The 18,488-nt window shown below is 50.6% G+C and overlaps 1 protein-coding gene across 2 annotated transcripts; it reads left to right on the top strand.

Annotated features, from left to right (window-relative positions):
- The first annotated feature begins 404 nt into the window (after positions 1–404).
- MEOX1 (mesenchyme homeobox 1) lies at positions 405–17,269 on the top strand. 2 transcript variants are annotated; one of them, XM_045526670.1, is made up of 3 exons: positions 405–1,261; positions 15,528–15,700; positions 16,998–17,269. In XM_045526670.1, exons 1-3 carry the CDS (start codon positions 793–795, stop codon positions 17,118–17,120), a joined length of 765 nt encoding a protein of 254 aa, XP_045382626.1. In that variant the 5' UTR covers positions 405–792; the 3' UTR covers positions 17,121–17,269. The 2 variants fall into 2 exon arrangements, with proteins under 2 accessions (XP_045382626.1, XP_045382627.1); XM_045526671.1 differs by lacking the exon at positions 15,528–15,700 and having other exon boundaries at positions 793–1,261.
- Positions 17,270–18,488: the final 1,219 nt, after the last annotated feature.

Raw genomic sequence — 18,488 nt, 5'->3', positions numbered from 1 at the left:
TGGATCCTGGATCTGACTTAAGGCTTTTTCGAAATCCAGGACTTGGGGAATTTTGTTAACAGTGCAATAAAAAATAACTTCATAGTGTTACAGGAGGTACATTAAAGGCGGTGCGTGCATGAGTGTGTGTGTGTGTGTGTGCGCGCGCGCGCACGTGTGTTGCTCTCTCCTTAAAATAAAAAAAAAATTCAGACAATGTTTCTTTAAAAGTCTCCATCTGCAAATCCCATTAGATGTGCATATAAGGTTTCTGATGATTAATAGTTGCCTGCTAGGGTTTTGGTTGGAGGGGATCTTGTGTGTTCGGGTTAACCCCTCCCTCTCCTCTCTCACATTTCACTTCAGAAATTTGTCACTCTCTCCCCACCGCAGGATTTAAAAGTGTGTCTCAGCAGCCCTGGTCCAGCCCTCTGCAGGGATTTGCTCCAGGGTCCGAGTCGAGCTCCTCATCAGCTGGTGCGTCTGGGCTGGGACAGTGAAAATGTTTAGTGTCATTGGCGGCAAATACCCGTGCAAGGGACCCCAGTAGGCAGGCCGGTGTGCTGGAGGGGCAGGAGGCGAGGAGTGAAGCCCGACACAGGTGTGTGCACGCGCACAGGGGTAGCTGGCCACATGTGTGCACGCTCTAAGGACAGACTTTAGTTTTGGTTTTTGTTTTGGTTTCTGGGGTGAACTTTTCTGTTGAACACTTTTCCCTCCTATTTACATTTTTTTTTCATTTTTAAAATTTTGAATATAAAAAGTGAAAAGAGTGAGATCTTTGAAAGGACCGAGGTGAGCAGTGGACACCAGATGGATCCCGCGGTCAGCAGCTGCATGAGGAGCCCCCAGTCCCCCGCCCCCGTCTGGGGCTGCCTGCGAAACCCCCACTCCGAAGGCAATGGGGCCTCAGGGCTACCCCACTACCCGCCAACCCCATTCTCCTTCCACCAGAAACCAGACTTCCCAGCCACAGCAACGGCAGCGTACCCAGACTTCTCGGCCTCCTGCCTTGCGGCCACCCTACACAGCCTGCCCCAGGAGGAGCGCCTCTGCACCGAGCAGCACCCCGCCTTCCCGCAGCCCCCCGACTGGCACTTCCCTGTCTCAGAGGCCCGGCGCAGGCCCAACTCAGGCCCACCTGGGGGCTCCAGAGAGATGGGGACCAGCAGCCCGGGCCTGGTGGATGCCACAGGAGGCCCAGGCGAGGACTACGGGGTGCTTGGGAGCACTGCCAATGAGACAGAGAAGAAATCATCCAGACGGAAAAAGGAGAGTTCAGGTAGGTGGCTGAGGAGCAGCTGACCATTCCTTTACTGTGTGACCTTGGGGAGGTTGCTCACCCTCTCTGAGCTTAGGAGGCCTGACCATGAATTTCAAACAATACTGTCTAAGCTACCTAAATGCAGGAGGCTAGACCCGTTCTCTTTGGAGTTTTTTCCACTCAGAGTTCTAGGATTCTCTGGTGATGCAGGCTACACCTGTGTCCCCAGTACTCCTGGGCCCCAGGAGGGATGTGCCAGCAAGATAACGAAACAGGATCAGCAAAGATTTGCAGGACACGGGGGATGGAACCTCTGGGTGCTAGGGAGGGGCTTTGCTGAACCCAGGCTGCCTCTCAGTCCTACTCCTCCCCTCCGTGCTCCAGCCAGCTCCGCACATCCCAGAGCCACAGGGCTCGCTCGCCAGGGGCATCACCTGAGACCAGGCTTAGAGGATTAGGACTGAGCCTGGGACCCTGAGCGCCACCCAGAGCCAGGACCCTATGTCTCCAGGATCCTAGAGGCAGAGAAGCAGGCCTAGGGCTGGGATGGGAAAGGTGAGGGGTGAGGGGGAGATGGAGGGCTGGGATTTGGGGCAGACTGCCCACCAAGTATCACTCTACGGAGCTGGGCCATGCCCCAGCCAAGGGGACAGCTTGGCATGCTAAGGTCTGGCTGGCGCCCAGGGAAGGTAGCCCTGCCAGGAGCCCTCCTGAGGGATGGCCAGCCTTGGGGAGAGTCTGGGAGGCAGGTGGCCGAGGGCTAGCACTGGGCAGAGCCCTTCTCCTCCCCATGGTGGGGACCTGTTGTTTCCTCCTGTCCCCACGGGGCCCTCCCTGGCTTTTCTCACTGCCCGTTTACCTTTTGTCTGGTTCCTTGTCCTCACCTTGCCCAGAACAAGGCAGTGCCCAAGCCTCCCTCCCCACGGCCCTACTGTCCTGTCTGGCTAAACCTATAGAGGCCCTTCCCATGGGGCTGACCAGGGCCGGCCAGGAAAGGGGGTACCAACCAACAAACGGGAATGCTGTGCTTTGCTTTACAAAGCGCTCTCCACTTAGGACAGATTTCCTGGGTATCTGCTCTGTGTTGACCCCAGGAACGCTGAGATGAATAAGGGGGGTCTCACCCCAAAAGAGCTCAAACCGAGAGGAAGAGGCTGCAAAGTCCTGTTGGCCTGGGGCGTGCTCTGGTGGGGAGGTTCGAGGTGCTGCAGGATACAGACATTAGCTCTTTCGAGCCCTACAGGTTTGGAGGTGGGCACAGCAGGTTTTACTAGTATCTCGATTCTATCCATGTGGAAACGGAGAGGCTGAAAGTTCGAGGGGAATACTGCAAAAATGGGATCAAAATAGAGTGGGCAACTCATCTCAGTTTGCCTTGCCCGGGACTTTTCTGGTTTAGCATTGAAAATCCCACGTCCCAGGAGAGCCCTCAGTTCTGGGCAAACCAAGAGAGTTGGTCACCTTAGATGCAAGCTCAAACCCGGGACTGCAGACCCCAAACCTCATACCTCTCGGTAGATTTCAAATACAGTCCTCACGTTGAAATGGTATTTGGTCTCCATGTGTGATAATAACCACAGCTGCCCTCCCGGCTGCTAATAGAAGAGCCCTTTAAATCCTAGTGGTTAAATCCTCAGCAGGAAAATTAACTATTCCCACCCCTGGTTGGAGATTTGCCAAGAATGAGAACGAGGAGGAACTCTCAGCAACTTGGCTGTGGGCTGTGTTCATGAGGCCATGGCGTCTGTCACTGTGACTCCTCCATCTCTGCCCACGTCTCCCGTGGCTGCATCCAGCCGCTTTCCAGGGATCCCAGAGCCAAGGGCATTGGGGAGGGAGGAGCAAAGCCAAGAGCCTGCTGGGCTCAGATGAAATCTTTCCTTATTCCAAGTTGCAGGAAAACCTAAATGTCTTTCCTTTTGGCGGGCGGCGGATGGCACTGCACTGTGGAGCCCAGCACACACGCCAAGCAGCTGACCACCCCAAGAGCACAGGGACACCCTCTGCTGAATGCCCCGCACCCTTCATGGGGTCAGCATCTGTGGGGGGAGGTGCCCACCCAGGAGGGCCCTGGGCTCTCCCTCGGGGTCCCCTCAGGAGCAGCAGCAGCGTACGAGACAGGGCACAGCAAGCCGCCTTTTATTCATTCACCTGTGGTTCTAGACCCACTCTCTGGAAATCATTATTGCCCAGTTGCTTGAGTTTCTGCTTGGAATTTAGCTGAAGGGGAAGAAGGCGGGAAACATCAGCTGCATAAGGGCCTAAAGAATGGAGAAAGTGAGTAGCAAGGCTCAGCACCTACTCCAGGAATCTGGAATTCAGCTCAGAAAAGACAAACCCACAGAGAGCCCCCACCCTACTCTACCAGTCCTGAGTCACCGGACTCTATCTAAAATTTTGATATTTTGGCCAGGAGAGGTGGCTTACACCTGTAATCCTAGCACTCTGGGAGGCCAAGGCAGGAGGATAACTTGAGGTCAGGAGTTCAAGACTAGCCTGAGCTAGACCCCGTCTCTACTAAATATAGAAAAAAATTAGCTGGGTGTGGTGGCACATGCCTGTAGTCCCAACTACTCAGGAGGCTGAGGCAGGAGGATCACTTGACCCCAGGAGTTTGAGGTTGCTGTGAGCTAGGCTGACACCATGGCACTCTAGCCCAGGTGACAGAGCAAGACTCTGTCTCAAAAAAAAATTTTTTTTGATACTTTGTTCATCATCAATTTTTTGCATTAATTTTGATTTTTTAAAACATTGCATTCAAATAGTATTTATCTTGATTACTGAAGGTTTGAGTAACTCACCCCAGTCCCAGCTGAGCTATCTCTGCAAGGTTAAGCAGTATTGATCAGAAATGTGTCTGCCATGGTACTTCATAGTTGGACAGAGAGAGATTGCAGAATCAGCACTGCAACTTTCTGGCTGCATGACTTTGGGGAAGTTCTTAATTTCTTGAAGCCTCTGTTTCCCCAGCTGTAAAATGGGGATAATAGCAATAGCACCCTCTATATGGAGTCCCTGTGGAGGTTAAATGCAGTGACCCATGAGATTAACACGGTGCCTGTCACATAGTAAGAGTTCAATAAACAGCAGTTGTGAATGGTATTAGGCCCCTATTTCCTGAACCAGCCTTCAGAACATAGGGTCTGACAAATATTTCTATATTTATGGGGACAGTGGAATTGAATATTTCAAATATGCTGTCTCAGAAACTCCTGTGTCTGGTGTATAGGACTTGGAAACTTCTTGCCATTATTTTGATCCTTAAATCCAGTTGTCATCAATTAGGAGTTTGGAGCTCACAGATCTGCTGGAGCAGTAGTGGGGTGAGTTGTGCCTGGAAAATGCGCCCTACGCTGGGTGGCGGAGGAGGCTCCAGGAACTAAAAGTCTGTTACAAGAGGAACGTCCCCAACTGCTTACTCTTCCTCCAGGTGGAAGCTGGAGCTGATTTGCTCAAATAGTGATCAAGAAAGTGGGGTCCCTGGCCCTCCCCGACCCTGGAGACCTGTGCACAATGTTATCGAAGAGAACCACTCCTAGCTGCAGACCGCTGGGGGTTAAAGACCCCTGCTGGCAGGGACAGCTGTGAGGCCACTGTTGTTTTACCCCAAACTGTCTGCTACCGTTGTTGTCTTTAATTTATGAGAATGAGGGATTTCGCGGTGATTTCCTGATGGAGTTCAAGGGAAGGTTTTGTGTGATCAGCAGCTGCAGGTGAGTTGCTCGCCTGCCTGGGACGGCAGTGCTGGGACTCAGACTGCTCTGCCCGCGCTGATGTCCTCGCTCTGCTGAGACTTGTCTTTAATCAGACTCAATTTGTCCCATCCTCCTTCAACTCCAACACGTATGTTCCCCAGGGCTCATCTGGCTGAATCTCTCCCCTGCAAGATCTGATCTCCACCTGCCCCCGCCCAACCATAAACTCTCAAACTCGCCTGAGGTTTAAAACTCTCCGCAAATGAGCCCCTCTGTCGCCCTCCACTCCCTCCTGCCACACACATCCTGCATTTTCTTCCTCCCCCTCCTTAGTCTGGCCTGTGTCCTAGCCCTCAGCACCAGTCCCTTCCCCCACCTTCTGCCTGTTAAAGTCCTACTTATTTTAACACCCAGCTCAAAAGCCACCCCTTCCAAGAACATTTTCTTTCTTTTTTAAAAGATTTATGACTACACTTGTGCATTGCATCTACCAGTGAAAACTACAGTTAAGAATTTTCAGAGAATAGTATCTGTTAGAACCTGTGCTGATTTTCTAACTTCAGCTTGCAACTTCATAAAGGAACTCTCCAAGATTTCTCACCAGGGGACATCTTATATTCAAAATCTCTTTTTTTTTTTTTTTGTGCTGGTCAAAAACACATAGCATAAAATTTACCATCCGAACCATTTTTAAGTGATACACTACAGTAGAATCAACTATATATGCATTGCTGTGCAATAGATTTCTAGAAGTTTTTCATCTTGCAGAACTGAAACTCTACATGCATTGAACAACTCCCCTTTTTTCTTTCCCCGCCCCCCCCCCAGTGCCTGGCAACCACCATTTTATTTTCTGTTTCGAGTTGGCTATTTTAGATACCTCATATAAGTGAAATCATACAGTATTTGCCTTTTGTGACCAGCTTATTTCACGTAGCAAAATATCCTCAAGTTTCACCCATGTTGTAGCATATGACAGGATTTCCTTCCTTTTTAAGGCTGAATAATATTCCTCTGTGTGTGTGTGTGTGTGTGTGTGTGTGTGTGTGTGTGTGTGTGTGTGTAGAAAGAGAGCACATTTTATTTATTCATCTGTTGATAAACATTTAGGTTGTTTCCACCTTTTGGCAATTATGAATAGTGCTGCAATGCACATGAGTATGCAAATATCTCTTTGAGATTGTATTTTTAATTCTTTTGGATATGTATCCAGAAGTGGAATTGCTAGATCATATGGTAATCCTAGTTTTAATTTTCTGAGGAAACTTCATGCTGTTTTGCATAGCAGCTGCACCATTTTACATTCCCACCAGCGTTGCACAAAAGTTCCAATTTCTCCAAATCCTTGCCAACATTTGTTATTTTCTGGTTTTTTGATGGTGACCATCAAAAATGTGATATCTCATTGTGGTTCTAACTTGCATTTCCCTAATTATTAGTGATGTTGAGTATCTTTTCATGTGCTTTCCACTTGTATATTTTCTTTGGAGAAATGTCTATTCAAGTCCTTTCTTCCTTTTTAATTGGATTCTTTGGGGTTTTTTTGTTGTCAAGTTATAGTTCTGCATATATTCTGGATGTTAACCCCACATCAGATATAAGGTTTGCGAATATTTTCTCCCATTCCATAGGTTGCTTTTCTACTGTGTTGATTATTTCCTATGCATTGCAAAAGTTTTTAAGTTTGATGTAGTCCCATTTATCTAATTTTGCATTTGTTGCTTATGCTTCCAAAGTCACATCCAAGCAATCATTGCCAGATCCAATGTCAGGAAGATTTCCCTATTCTTTCTTCTAAGAGTTTTATATTTTTAGGTCTTACTTTTAGGTCTTTAATCCATTTTGAGTGCATTTTTGTACATGGTGTAAGGTGAAAGTCCACCTTCATTCTTTTGCATGTGGCTCTCCAGTTTTCTCAGTGCCATTTATTAAGAGACTGTCCTTTCTGATTATGCAGCCTTGGCTACTTTGTCAAAGATAATTTGACCATATACGTGAGGATTTTTTTCTGGCCTCTCTATTCTGTTCCATTGGTCTATGTCTGCCTTTATTCCAGTACCATAATGTTTTGATTATTGCAGCTTTATAATATGTTTTCAAATTAGAAAATGATGAAGCCTCCAGTTCTGTTTTTGTTTCTCAAGATTGTTTTGGCTATTTGAGGTCCTTTGACATTCCATGTGAATTTTAGGATTTTTTTTTTATTTCTGCCAAAAAAAGTCATTGAGATTTTGATAGGGATTACAATGAATCTGTAGATTACTGTGGGTTGTCATATGGTCACTCTAATAATATTAAGTCTTCCAATCCATGAACACGAATGTATTTCCATTTAGTTGTGTTGTCTTTAATTTTTTTCAGCAAAGTTTTATAGCATCCAGTATACACGCCTTTTGCCTCCTTGGTTAATATATTATTATTTTATTCCTTTTGGTGCTACTGTAAATGGGACTTTTTTCTTAATTTCTCCTTTGGCTTATTCCTTGTTAGTGTATAGAAATGTAACTGATTTTTATGTGTTGTTTTGTATACTGCAACTTTGCTGAATTCATTTATTAGCTCCACAGGTTTTTGTGTGTGTGTAATCTTTAGGCTTTTGTACATACGAGATCATGTCATCTGCTAATAGAGACAATTTTACTTCTTCCTTTCGTATTTGGATACCTTTTATTTCTTTTTCTTGCCTAATTGCTCTGGCTAGGACTTCTAGTGCTATGTTGAATAAATGTGGCCAGAGTAGCCGTCCATGCCTTCTTCCTGATCTTAGAGGGAAAGCCTTCAATTTGTCACCATTGAGTATGATGTTAGTTGTGGGATTTTCACATGTGACCTTTATTATTCTGAGTTAATTTCCTTCTACTCCTACTTTGTTGAGTGTCTGAGAATCCTTTCTGGCCCTCCCTCCCCACACACATGGAATGTGCCTTGTTTATACCTTGTTCAGTAGCATCAAAGCACGGTTGGCCTTGCATCCAGCACTATAGATACATAGGGCTGCCTCTCCACCCAAAATTGAAGTGTGTGAAGGGCCAGAATGATACCCGATCCATCTGTGCAGTCTCCCAGCACCTAGTAAAACATTTGCACACAGAAGCCCATTCAATGTCTGGTCAATGGCCTCAACTGCAGCCTGGTATTCATTCATTTTCTTACCTTCTCTCTGAGAGCAGCTCCACTGCCTGGCATGAGGGTTTCCACCCCGTGTCATATGCTTCTGTGAAATGCATTAGGACTTGTACAGTCTCGCTTATGAGAAAGATTTTCAGAGAGCCAGACTTCAGTCATAAAACAAGCCCAGGGACAGAGTGAGTGCTGGGGTCAGAAAGACACATAAACACTCACATGCAGACTGGGCTGACTCTGCAGGAATCCTCCACTGGGTGCTGGGGTCAGCTCCTAAGTACCAGGCCACCACAGCTGGGAGGCAAGTGGACCCGCCGTGGCCAGGCAGTTAGGGGTACTGCCACAGCTGGACAGCTAGAGTGGCAGCTGTCACATGGGTGTGTGGCTGTGTTCTCCACTCTAAAGGGCACCTTGTTCTAAGCACAGAAGTCCCCTACAGCAGTGGCACCCAACCTTTTTGGCACCAGGGACCGGTTTCATGGAAGACAATTTTTCCACGGATGGAGTGGGGGTGGTTTCGGAATGATTCAAGCGCATTGCATTAATTGTGCAGTCAAACCTCTCTGCTAATGACAATCTGTGTTTGCAGCCTGACTACTTCTCAGTCCTCAGTGGTAAGCACCGGTGATGGGGAGCTGGGAGGTGTCTTGGCTGCCACAACAGAATACCACAGGCTGGGTGGCTCAAACAACAGAAATTTATTTTCTCAGTTCTGGGGGCTAGAAATCTATGACCAAGGTGTAGGCAGATTTGGTTTCTGCTAAGGTCTCTCACCTTGGCTTGCAGACGGCTGCCTTTTGTTTTGTTTTGCCCTCGTGTGGTCTTTGCTCTGTGCACCAAGTCTTTCCCTGGTATCTCTCTGTGTGTGCTAATCTCTTCTTACAAGGACGCCAGGCAGATTGGATTGGGGCCCACCCTAACATCCTCAGTTTAACTTAATCACCCTAAGGGCCCCATCTCCAAACACATCCTGAGATCCTGGGGTTAAGGCTTCCACATAGGAACTGGGGAGGGGGAAACCGTTTAGCCCAGAACTGACAGTATGGGATAGCGACAAGGTTCAAGCCTTGGCACAAATGCTCTGGCTGAAAACCCCTTTGGTGAAGGTGGCACCTCAGACAAGGGCTTGACCTCGGAGCTTTCCTAGCCCAGGGTCCCGGCAGCCACAAGAGCTTGTCCACTGGGGACAGGGTATTATTTCTGGCTACAAGCAGATCCCTGAGTTCTTAACTTACACCAACAAGTAGAGATTTTAAAGGTGGAGACACTTTTAGGAAGGAATCGTTAAAGAAGAGGGCTATTTGACAGAGGAAGGAAGAAAAGAGGTGAAGGCAAGGGTGAGAACGAAAGACATGGGCAGCCCCAGCAGCGTGCTTTTCTATTTCTTGTTATTCCCCGTTTTCTTTGCACAGTGACATAGAAAAACAGTGCAAGTTTTGGGCCTGGGTCTTGAAGCCCACACTTCCTTTGGTGACAACTGAGGGTGACATCTGGAACTTATAAATACAAACAAAGCCCAGCACTGCCCACACCTCTGCCTGGCCCCTCTTGAAGTCTGCTGCTGCCTCCTTTTTCTGTCACCACTGCCCACCCTCACTGCCCCATCCTGCCTGGGACTCTCAGCAAAGATTGCTCTAGCACCAGGCATTCCCATTCCAGAAGAATCTGCTTCTCTCCCAGAAAACATCTGCTGAATTCTCTGGCCCCACTACTGGGCTCCTCAGTGAGGCTGGGAGCCTGCCCATGTCCGTTCAGGCACCTACAGGAGAGGGAGAGGGCCTGGACACTGGGGTGAGGCGGGGCCCAGCGAGAAAGTCAGGCCAACCCCAGCAAGCCAGGGAGGCCCCAGATGTCAACATCCACCTGGTCTTGAGCCGCCTCCATCCAGGTCTGGTCTATTTTGATGAGCTTTGATCCCTCCTTCTGAAGTTGAAAGTGGCAGAACTTATGAGGACATCAAAGTATCTATCTACATTGTGACAGCCCAGGAAGCCACAGATACCATTTTCAGAGGATTTGCCAAAGTCTCACCTAGTGACCTCGTGCTCCAAATATTCCCCTCCTCTCCCCTCCCTGGGGAATCCCAGGGAGACACAACTGGACCCAGACACTGTCCCTGGAGTGGGCACAGCCTCCATGCTCATCAACTCCCCAGGGCATGTGACATGTGGCTATAGGCCTAGACTGGTCCCAGGGGCCTTGGAAGCCATCTAGTCTCTGGGTCTTAATTTCCTCATCTGTTCTATGGGTTAACGTGCACCTTACACATTAATCAATTCATTAATTAATTAAACCTCACAGAACATTAGGAGGATGTACTAGGAAGCAGCCTAACAGTGTGGCAATAGCTTCCTATGGAGGAACTGTGGGTTCTAGGCCCAATTCTGCTACTAACTTTCTGTGTGTCCTTACCTTGTCTAGGCTCAACTTAAAATGACGTGGTGACATTAGATCATCTCTACATCCCTTCCAGCTCTACTTTCTATGATTCTGTAGTATATACAAGTCCAGAACAAGTTGATCTCTGGGTGAAAGAAATCCACTGTCAACTGCAAAGTGCTATTTGCCTATGGGGCACAGGGCTTTCTATCTGGTCTGGGACGGAAAGTTATGTAAAATTGTGCTGCAAGAGTTGGGAAGTAAAGTATAGGACTCCAAAAGGCATGTTCCCCTGGGTCTGTCTGAACCTCCCTGTGGCTCTGATAAAGCTGTCTGCTAACTTTAGGAAGGCCTGCCAAATGTGACAGCTATTTATGAAACAATTTGCCTTGGATGGTATAAAAGCTCATGGTGGAAACCACAATCACACACACATCCTGTTTGCATTTCTCTGGGCACCGTAGCCTGTTCCCCCACAGCCCTGCTCCAGCTGAGGATCATGCAGGGGCTGGGGTGGGTGGCTCACCCTTAACCACAGGGGCAGCCAGCTGAATGCTAGCATCCTCCCTTGGCAGTTCTAGAAGAGGCGCCTGCTGTCCCTGAGAGAGGAGCAGGACCAGGAAGACAACTGGATTGTCATTCTGATCACATCTACTGACTGTGTCCAGAATCATGGACCCCCTGGAAGGCTGAAGCAATAGTGGCTGATAGTGGCCAGAGACACAGGTCCATGAAGAGACTGGAAGAGGAGTGCAGAGGGAAAATAGCCGAAAGCCAGACGTTTAAAAGGCTTCCTTTTCACAGGGTCTGGATCCTTAAGGAGCCTCGTGTTTAAGCTCCGCCCATGACACCATCTCCAACAGAACCTCTTTTGAGGGTTCCTTCAGAGCCTCAGCTGCGTGCCTGGCACTGTGCTAGGTGTTAACAGGCCTCCCATCTCATCTTACCTTCTCAGCAGCCTTATGAGCACAGTGGGTGTATGCAAAGGGAGAAAGTGAGGCTCAGAGAACTTAAGGGACTTGCCCCAGGTGAGAAAGCGCATCCCTGGAGCCAGCACCTCCAGGGCCCAGACACCTCTGCAAATAAAACTCCCCTCCACTCAGCTCCAGGCAGGGACAGAGAAATGCCTGGCACAGCCCTGGGCCATAGGAAGGTGGGGAGGGCTTTGGGACAGAGTGCACAGCGAGACCTCAGATAAGACGGAAGAGAGGGACGAGGAGCCAGGACAAGAATACCTGAAGTTGGGAGGACCTCAGAGTTCATCAAGGTCAGGTGTTCCAGCAGAAGAGGGAACAGGGAGAGGAGGTATCAGTCAGGGCTTATGTACTGGGAAAGAACTCTGACGCCAGCTCCCCGGAACCAATCCCATACTTCTACACATGGGGAAACTGAGACCCAGATGGGAGACAGAGGCTCCCCAAAGATGCACTCTCCTGGGACCAAACCATCTTGGTGGACACAAGTTACTTTCATGTGGTAGTGTGCTCAGGAACTGAACCCCTCGGCCGGAAATGGTGTGGAAGTGCTCAGGGTTCTCTTTTTCTATCCTGATGAAAGTGTCGCCATTTTTCCTACTGTTGCAGAACAGAGAACCATAACGTCCACCTCAGCTTTCATAGCTCGCTCCCCATACTGTTGGTCCTTTTATCATTTCTAAGCATGGTGAAAGCTTATCCCACTCTGGGAAGTTAACAAGGGACAAGTGTCCTCCCAGAGCCAATATCCTGCCCACCATTAGTAGGTGTTGGGTCACTCAAGGGGTTAGCTGAGATGCTCAGATCCCAACCTAGGCTGCTTCTTCCCATTTCCACTTCCGGAAATAGGCACTGAAGCCCCAGAGCCAAAATCAGGACAGCAAGAGACAGGAGAGGAGAGGTGGATAGGAAGGGGACATAGCTTGGTGGGCAGTGGCCAGTCCAAGACCAGCTCCAAAGGGGTCCTTTCCTGTTCTTCGCTCTAGGGAGGATTACATGCAGGACTTGGGGTGGGGAGTTGTTTTGGGGGACACCATGGGGCACCTGTGCAAACCTACCCAGGACTGCAAGAAGATGAGGGTGGGTATAGGCAGCAACCCAGGGCAGTGCCCCCAGGACCCCTGGACGTAAGTGGAGCTGCCACAGTCCAGCTCCAGCCCCAACCTCAGCCAGCCAGCCAGCCAGCCAGCCAGAAGATGGAGAATCTGACGCCAAGGTTGAGAGCCTCTGCTCTAGTCAGATGGATCTGGGTTCAAATCTCCCTTCTGCTGCCTAAAAGCTACCAGGCACATGGAGCAAATTCCTGGGCCTGTCTGAAGCTGCTTCCTCTATATAACAGACGATGGTTTAGCAAATATTTAGCAAGTACTTACTTTGTGCCAGGTACAGAAGCAGCTACCGGCTAGATGCACGAGTGAGAAAAAATCACCTGTCCCTGGAGAAAGAGCTATTAATCAAATTATCACACAAATCCACATAACAGTCCTAGAGGGGATAATAGTAGTATCTACTCATGGGCACGCTGTGTGGCGAGGATTAAAGAAGTGGATGCGTCTAAGCACATAGAAGCCTTCAAGTGCCAGCTGTTGCCATCCCAGCCCTCCAGATGGCACCTGGTGGAGTTGAAGAATCGGAAGAATACTTTATATTTGCCCAGCACTTTTGGGTTTTAAAAGCATTTTCACACACATTAGATCGTCCAGTATTCCCAATAACCCTGGGAGGTAGGTGCTTTATTTTCCCCAATTTTTTTTTTTTTTTTTTTGAGACAGAGTCTCTCTCTGTTGCTCGGGCTAGAGTGCTGTGGCGTCAGCCTAGCTCACAGCAACCTCAAACTCCTGGGCTCAACCGATCCTTCTGCCTCAGTCTCCCTAGTAGCTGGGACTACAGGCATGAGCCACCATGCCCGGCTAATTTTTTCTATATCTATTTTTAGTTGTCCTGCTAATTTTTTTCTATTTTTTAGTACAGATGGGGTCTCACTCTTGCTCAGGCTGGTCTCGAACTACTGACCTTGAGCGATCCTCCAGCCTCGGCCTCCCAGAGTACTAGGATTACAGCCATGAGCCACCGCCCCTGGCCTATTTTCCCCAATTTCTTGATGAGGAAAGTGAAGCCCAGAAAGGCCAAGTGACTTTCCCATAGTCTCCAGCAAGGAGATTCGGGATCCAGACTTCAGCGCGAGTCTCTGGGCTGTCCAGTGCCCGCAGCCGCGAACAGGAAGGGCTGGGAACCCGAGCCCTGGGACAGGAGGCGGTTAGGAGCCGCGGCCCTGATTTCCTGCGCACTCGGCCCCTGGGCCGGGGTGGAGTCCCGGAAGGCGGTTCGCCCGCGGGACAGCTGCCAGGAGGGGGCGCGGCGTTGGCGGCGGCCAAGGCCGGAGGGCTCCTCGGGGACCCTGGCCCGGGCTACGCGTCCTTCCCTCCGGCCCACGCTCCCGCTTCCGGAGGGGTCTGAGCCTGCCTTCCCCGGCCGGGAGCCAGGGGCCGCCGGCCAGGCAGCCCGCGCCGGGGATCGCCCCCTGCCCTGCTCCCCGGGCGCGCCCCGCAGGCGGCCAATCCGGGCCCGGAGCGCCGCGACCCGTCCCCGACCCGGGCACCCGTGCTGCGCGGAGCCTCTTGGGTCCCCGGGGCGCGGCGGCCACTCGCGTCGCCGCCCCCAGCCCGTCGTCCCCTCTCGGGGCCGTGGGGGCGGAGGACGGGGAAGCGGAGACGCAAAGGGCTGGAGCGGGGAACCAGCCAGGCTCAAAGTTCCAAGTCGGATAGCGGCCTCCCACCCCGCGCCGCAACTTGCCTGCAGAGCTGACCGCGTGGGCAGCTTCTCTGCCTCACACCACCCGGCCTGAACCCTCCACCCAACCCTCCGGGTCAGTTTAGACCCGGCCTCTGAGAACAGAGGACCGCTCCGCCAGCAGAGTGAGGCTGGGGTCTTTCAGAGAGCACAGGGTGGGGCACAGGTTTCAGGAAAGCGCCTCACCCAGAACCACGGGTTCCACATCTGCAAAAGGAGGACAAACAACTGAAAGACTTCTAACTGTTAGAGCCTGGCACAAGGGCTCTTGTAGCCCACTGGCCACGTGGCCATTGTTAGTTAATTATTCAGGTGTGTTGTCTCTCTCCCCATGCACCATTGATTAAAGTGGAGGCAGAACAGCCTCTTACCCTGCTCGAGAGATATGTTATGTTTGTACAGTACTTTACAGTTTGTAAGCCCTTCCTGCAATTATTTCATTTGAACAGTATGTGAGTCAAACTGCCTGAGTTTGATTCCTGCCTCCACCACTCACAGGCTGATGAACTTGGACAATTTGCTGAACTCTCTGTGTTAGTTTTCTGGTCTATAAGCCGGGGCTAATACTAGAACCACCTGGTTGGGCTATTGCGAGGATTAAGAGGCTAATACACGTCAGGTGCTTGGTCTGTTCCCCTGACCCCGTTGGCAGTTATGGCTGAGCCCCTGCTGTCTGAGACAGAGCCTCCTTCACAGGGGTCCGGGTGGCTTTCCAGACTTGGCCCTATGGGGCAGGGCCTGAGGTCCTGCCTGTCTCAACAGCTCCCTGGTGACACTGAGGCTGCTGGCACCTGCGCACCCTTTGAGTAGTGAGGTTTTAGAGCAGTGGTTTGTAAACTTGACTGTGCTCCAGAATCATCTGGAAGGCTTGTTAAAACAGATTGCTGAGCCCCATTCATAGAGTTTCCGATTTAATAGGTCTGGGGTGAAGCCCAAGGATTTGCAGTTCTAACAAGTTCTCAGGTGATGCTGATACTGTGGGTGGCGGACCATACTTTGAGAATTTGTCTTAGGACATCTCGCCTACAAGCTCACAGCCACTAATAACGTCATGCTCAGGGGTAGAAAACATTAGACAGCCAAGAGCAGCTTTGGGAATAAAAGAAAGTTGGGGGGAAGCGGCTGAGTTTGGGAGCCAAGAAACCTTCCCAATTCTTAGAGGGGTAGGACACTGGAAGGAACGAGGGGACAGTGTAGCTTCTTTCTCAGCATCCCTTAAAGTGAGAGTGACTGGGAAAGGCTGCCTGGTTGCTTCAGAACGAAAGAAAGGGAACCGAGGCTCCTTCAGCCCATGGCTTCCTGGGTGGGGCCCTCTCTCCGCAGACAACCAGGAGAACCGAGGCAAGCCGGAGGGCGGCAGCAAGGCCCGCAAGGAGAGGACGGCCTTCACCAAGGAGCAGCTGCGGGAGCTGGAGGCCGAGTTTGCCCACCACAACTACCTGACCCGGCTCCGCAGATACGAGATCGCCGTAAACCTGGACCTCTCCGAGCGGCAGGTGCGACCAGAGACCCTCCTCTGCTCTGCTCTGCTCTCCCACCCATTCCCTGGACCCTCACCTTCTTCTCCTTCCTCCACCCAGTCCAGTGGTTCCCAACTGTGGCTGCACCTGAGAATCGCCTGGGGAGGTTTGAATAACACCGATGTCTGGGCTCCACCCCTAAAGATGGTTTTCATTGGCCTGGGATGGGATCCCTGCATCAGAATTTTTCACAGGTCCCCTAGGTCAGGGATCCCCAAGCTGTGGTGAGCTGCATAACTATTTCATTACATATTACAATGTAATAATAATAGAAACAAAGTGCACAATAAATGTAATGTGCTTGAATCATCCCGAAACCATCCCCCACCTCCCTGGTCCATGGAAAAATTGTCTTCCATGAAAATAGTCCCTGGTGGCAAAAAGGTTGGGGACCCCCTGCCCTAGGTGATTCTCATTGCAGCTGGGGTTGGAACCTTTGATGTGCTTATTCCCAAACTTGAGTGCATTGGAATCACTGAGCCACTTGTTCAAGATGCAGGTTCCAAAGCTTTGGGAGAGTGATTTTGCAGTAATAATGGGTGGGACCGAGAATCTGCTTTTCTCATAAATTCACCAGGTGATTTGGATTTACAGCTGGTTCCTGGGCACACTTTGAGAAAAACTGCCCTGGTCCTTTGTTTTGGGCTTTTCCTCAGTGCATCCCACCCACACTCCTGCTCTGATGTGGGATAATCGTAATAATAATAATAATATTTGATAGCAGCATTCGGTTGATATAGAGCTCTGCCGGAGTGCCGTGTTTTGAATCAGAAGACTTAGATTCAAATCCTTCCTCAACCACTTCCTAGCCCTGGGCCTCCGGGTCTCCATCTGTAAAATGGGGTCGTAATTCCAGCCTGCAGGTAATACCGAAGCTCAGATGAGAAAATGTGCTGACCAGAGCTATCTAACCTAAAAAGTGTGTAATAATTGTGCCTAAGGATGAGGCTCCCAGACCCTTGGGCAATGGAGGCTGGAGGGAGGGGTGTAGCCATGGGGGCGGGGCATGTGAAAGGGGGTGGGGCCAATGCTTTTCAGAACCTGTTCCCAGGTCTGTCTGGGGCTTATATGGAGACACAAGACAGACCTCTGGGCAGATTGGTGTGTCCTCCCTTTGGTCTCAGTTCCTGGGGCCTTTTGGGGAGTGGAGAACGGCAAGTGAGGGTTCCAAGCTGGGGTCCTTGGAGTTGTACCCTGGCCAGCGTGAGCACAGATGTGGGGTGGGGGTCACAGCGGCCCTGGAGTGACCAGGCTCCCTTGCTTCTTCCCTCAGGTCAAAGTGTGGTTCCAGAACCGAAGGATGAAGTGGAAGCGTGTGAAGGGAGGTCAGCCCATCTCCCCCCATGGGCAGGACCCCGAGGATGGCGACTCTGCAGCCTCTCCGAGTTCAGAGTGAGATAGATTTCTGTGGAGAATACAAAAGACCGAAACTGAGTCCCCTACCCAACTACCTGCACCCCCATCCCGCCTTCACCTTCTTCCGACTCATCCCAGGGCAGCCTCTCCACATCTTGCATTGACTGACTGTTGGATACAAAGCTGCCCAGCGTTTCCCAGAAAGTTCTGTCCAGCATTCCTCTGTCTTAGCAGCCTCCTCCCAGGGCCTTTGCTTCCCACACTCTCGTGAAATCACACAGCCATCCTACCAGACTGGACAAGCCTGGAAATAGCTCCAGGGACACTGCTTCTCAGGGTCTCTTGGCTGCCACCCGCACCTCCTCTTGCCACCTTCCTCCTACGAGCCAGGCTTCCTCCAGGGCTGGACACCACATGGCCTGCTGGGAGAGGGACTTTGGAACCAGCTGGTGACTCATGAAATCAAATGCTCCAGAAGAAAGGAAATGACTGAGACACACACAACCTGGCCCACCTTTCCTTTCTGGGCTCGACATCTAGGCCTCTGGTCATCCCCAAACCCCAGGGAAAATCATTATGAGGAGGGTTAAGGCCAGCACCTCAGCTGCTGCGAGTCAGGAACCCATCCCTGTCTCCAAATTTGTTTGCTAAGTGGGCAAATTTCTGAGGATTGACAAGGAGAAGACAACAAAATAGCCTGTGTAGGTCTCTGTGTCCTCATATAGGCCCGTCCACACTGGCCTGACTGGGTGCATGAAAGTCAGCCCAGGAAGGCATCTGCTGCTTCAGAATCAATTTAGGGTTACAGCTGGAACTGTTGAGTGGTGCTCCAGAGAAGAGGAGCAGCTTATTCCTTTTAATCCACGATTTCTGGATTGAAAACCTCTCCAGATGCTTACGTTGCTGAGCAGAGGGCTGGAAAGCGGCCTTTACATTCTGGGAGTGGGAGAGGATATGACGGCTGCTGGGTGAGGCCCTAGAGCCGTGGAACCCTGGAGGGGACAGCTCTCCAGCTGCACTGTCCTGTGACTGCAGAAGGGGACAAGAAAACAGTCCCTCTTCCTCCACAGGATGCATTTGAGCCCCTCCTGTGTGTTCCATAAATGCTGTTACTGTGAGAGGAACTGCTAGGTTTATGTGTGTGGACTGCTCAGACTTCAGCCAGGTCATCCCAGGGTGCCACTTGAGGACTGATGGCCAAATAGCCTGGGGCAACTGAAGTCCTGGAAAGAGACAACCCCCCCCCCCCCCCCCCCCCCGTGCTGTCTCCCCATACCAGCTGGTGTTGCAGAGGGAGGTTAGCAAGAGTTCGGATCTGTTGTATGTAGATGTCATCGTTCACGTGTAAAGATAACCCCACCTCCCCACCCTAGAAAGGACAAACGCTATGGAAAATGATTGCCAAATG

Source organism: Lemur catta, chromosome 15 (assembly GCF_020740605.2).
Source record: "Lemur catta isolate mLemCat1 chromosome 15, mLemCat1.pri, whole genome shotgun sequence".
Lineage (NCBI taxonomy): Eukaryota > Metazoa > Chordata > Mammalia > Primates > Lemuridae > Lemur > Lemur catta.
The sequence above is the reverse complement of the archived record's forward strand: the minus strand, read 5'-3'. Positions and strand labels throughout refer to the sequence as shown.

Excerpts from the sequence above, each read along its gene's own strand:
- MEOX1 (XM_045526670.1), top strand. The coding sequence starts at position 793 with ATGGATCCCGCGGTCAGCAGCTGCATGAGGAGCCCCCAGTCCCCCGCC. Across the intron at positions 1,262-15,527 it reads ACGGAAAAAGGAGAGTTCAG|ACAACCAGGAGAACCGAGGC; the intron begins GTAGGTGGCTGA and ends CTCTCTCCGCAG. Across the intron at positions 15,701-16,997 it reads TGGACCTCTCCGAGCGGCAG|GTCAAAGTGTGGTTCCAGAA; the intron begins GTGCGACCAGAG and ends TTCTTCCCTCAG.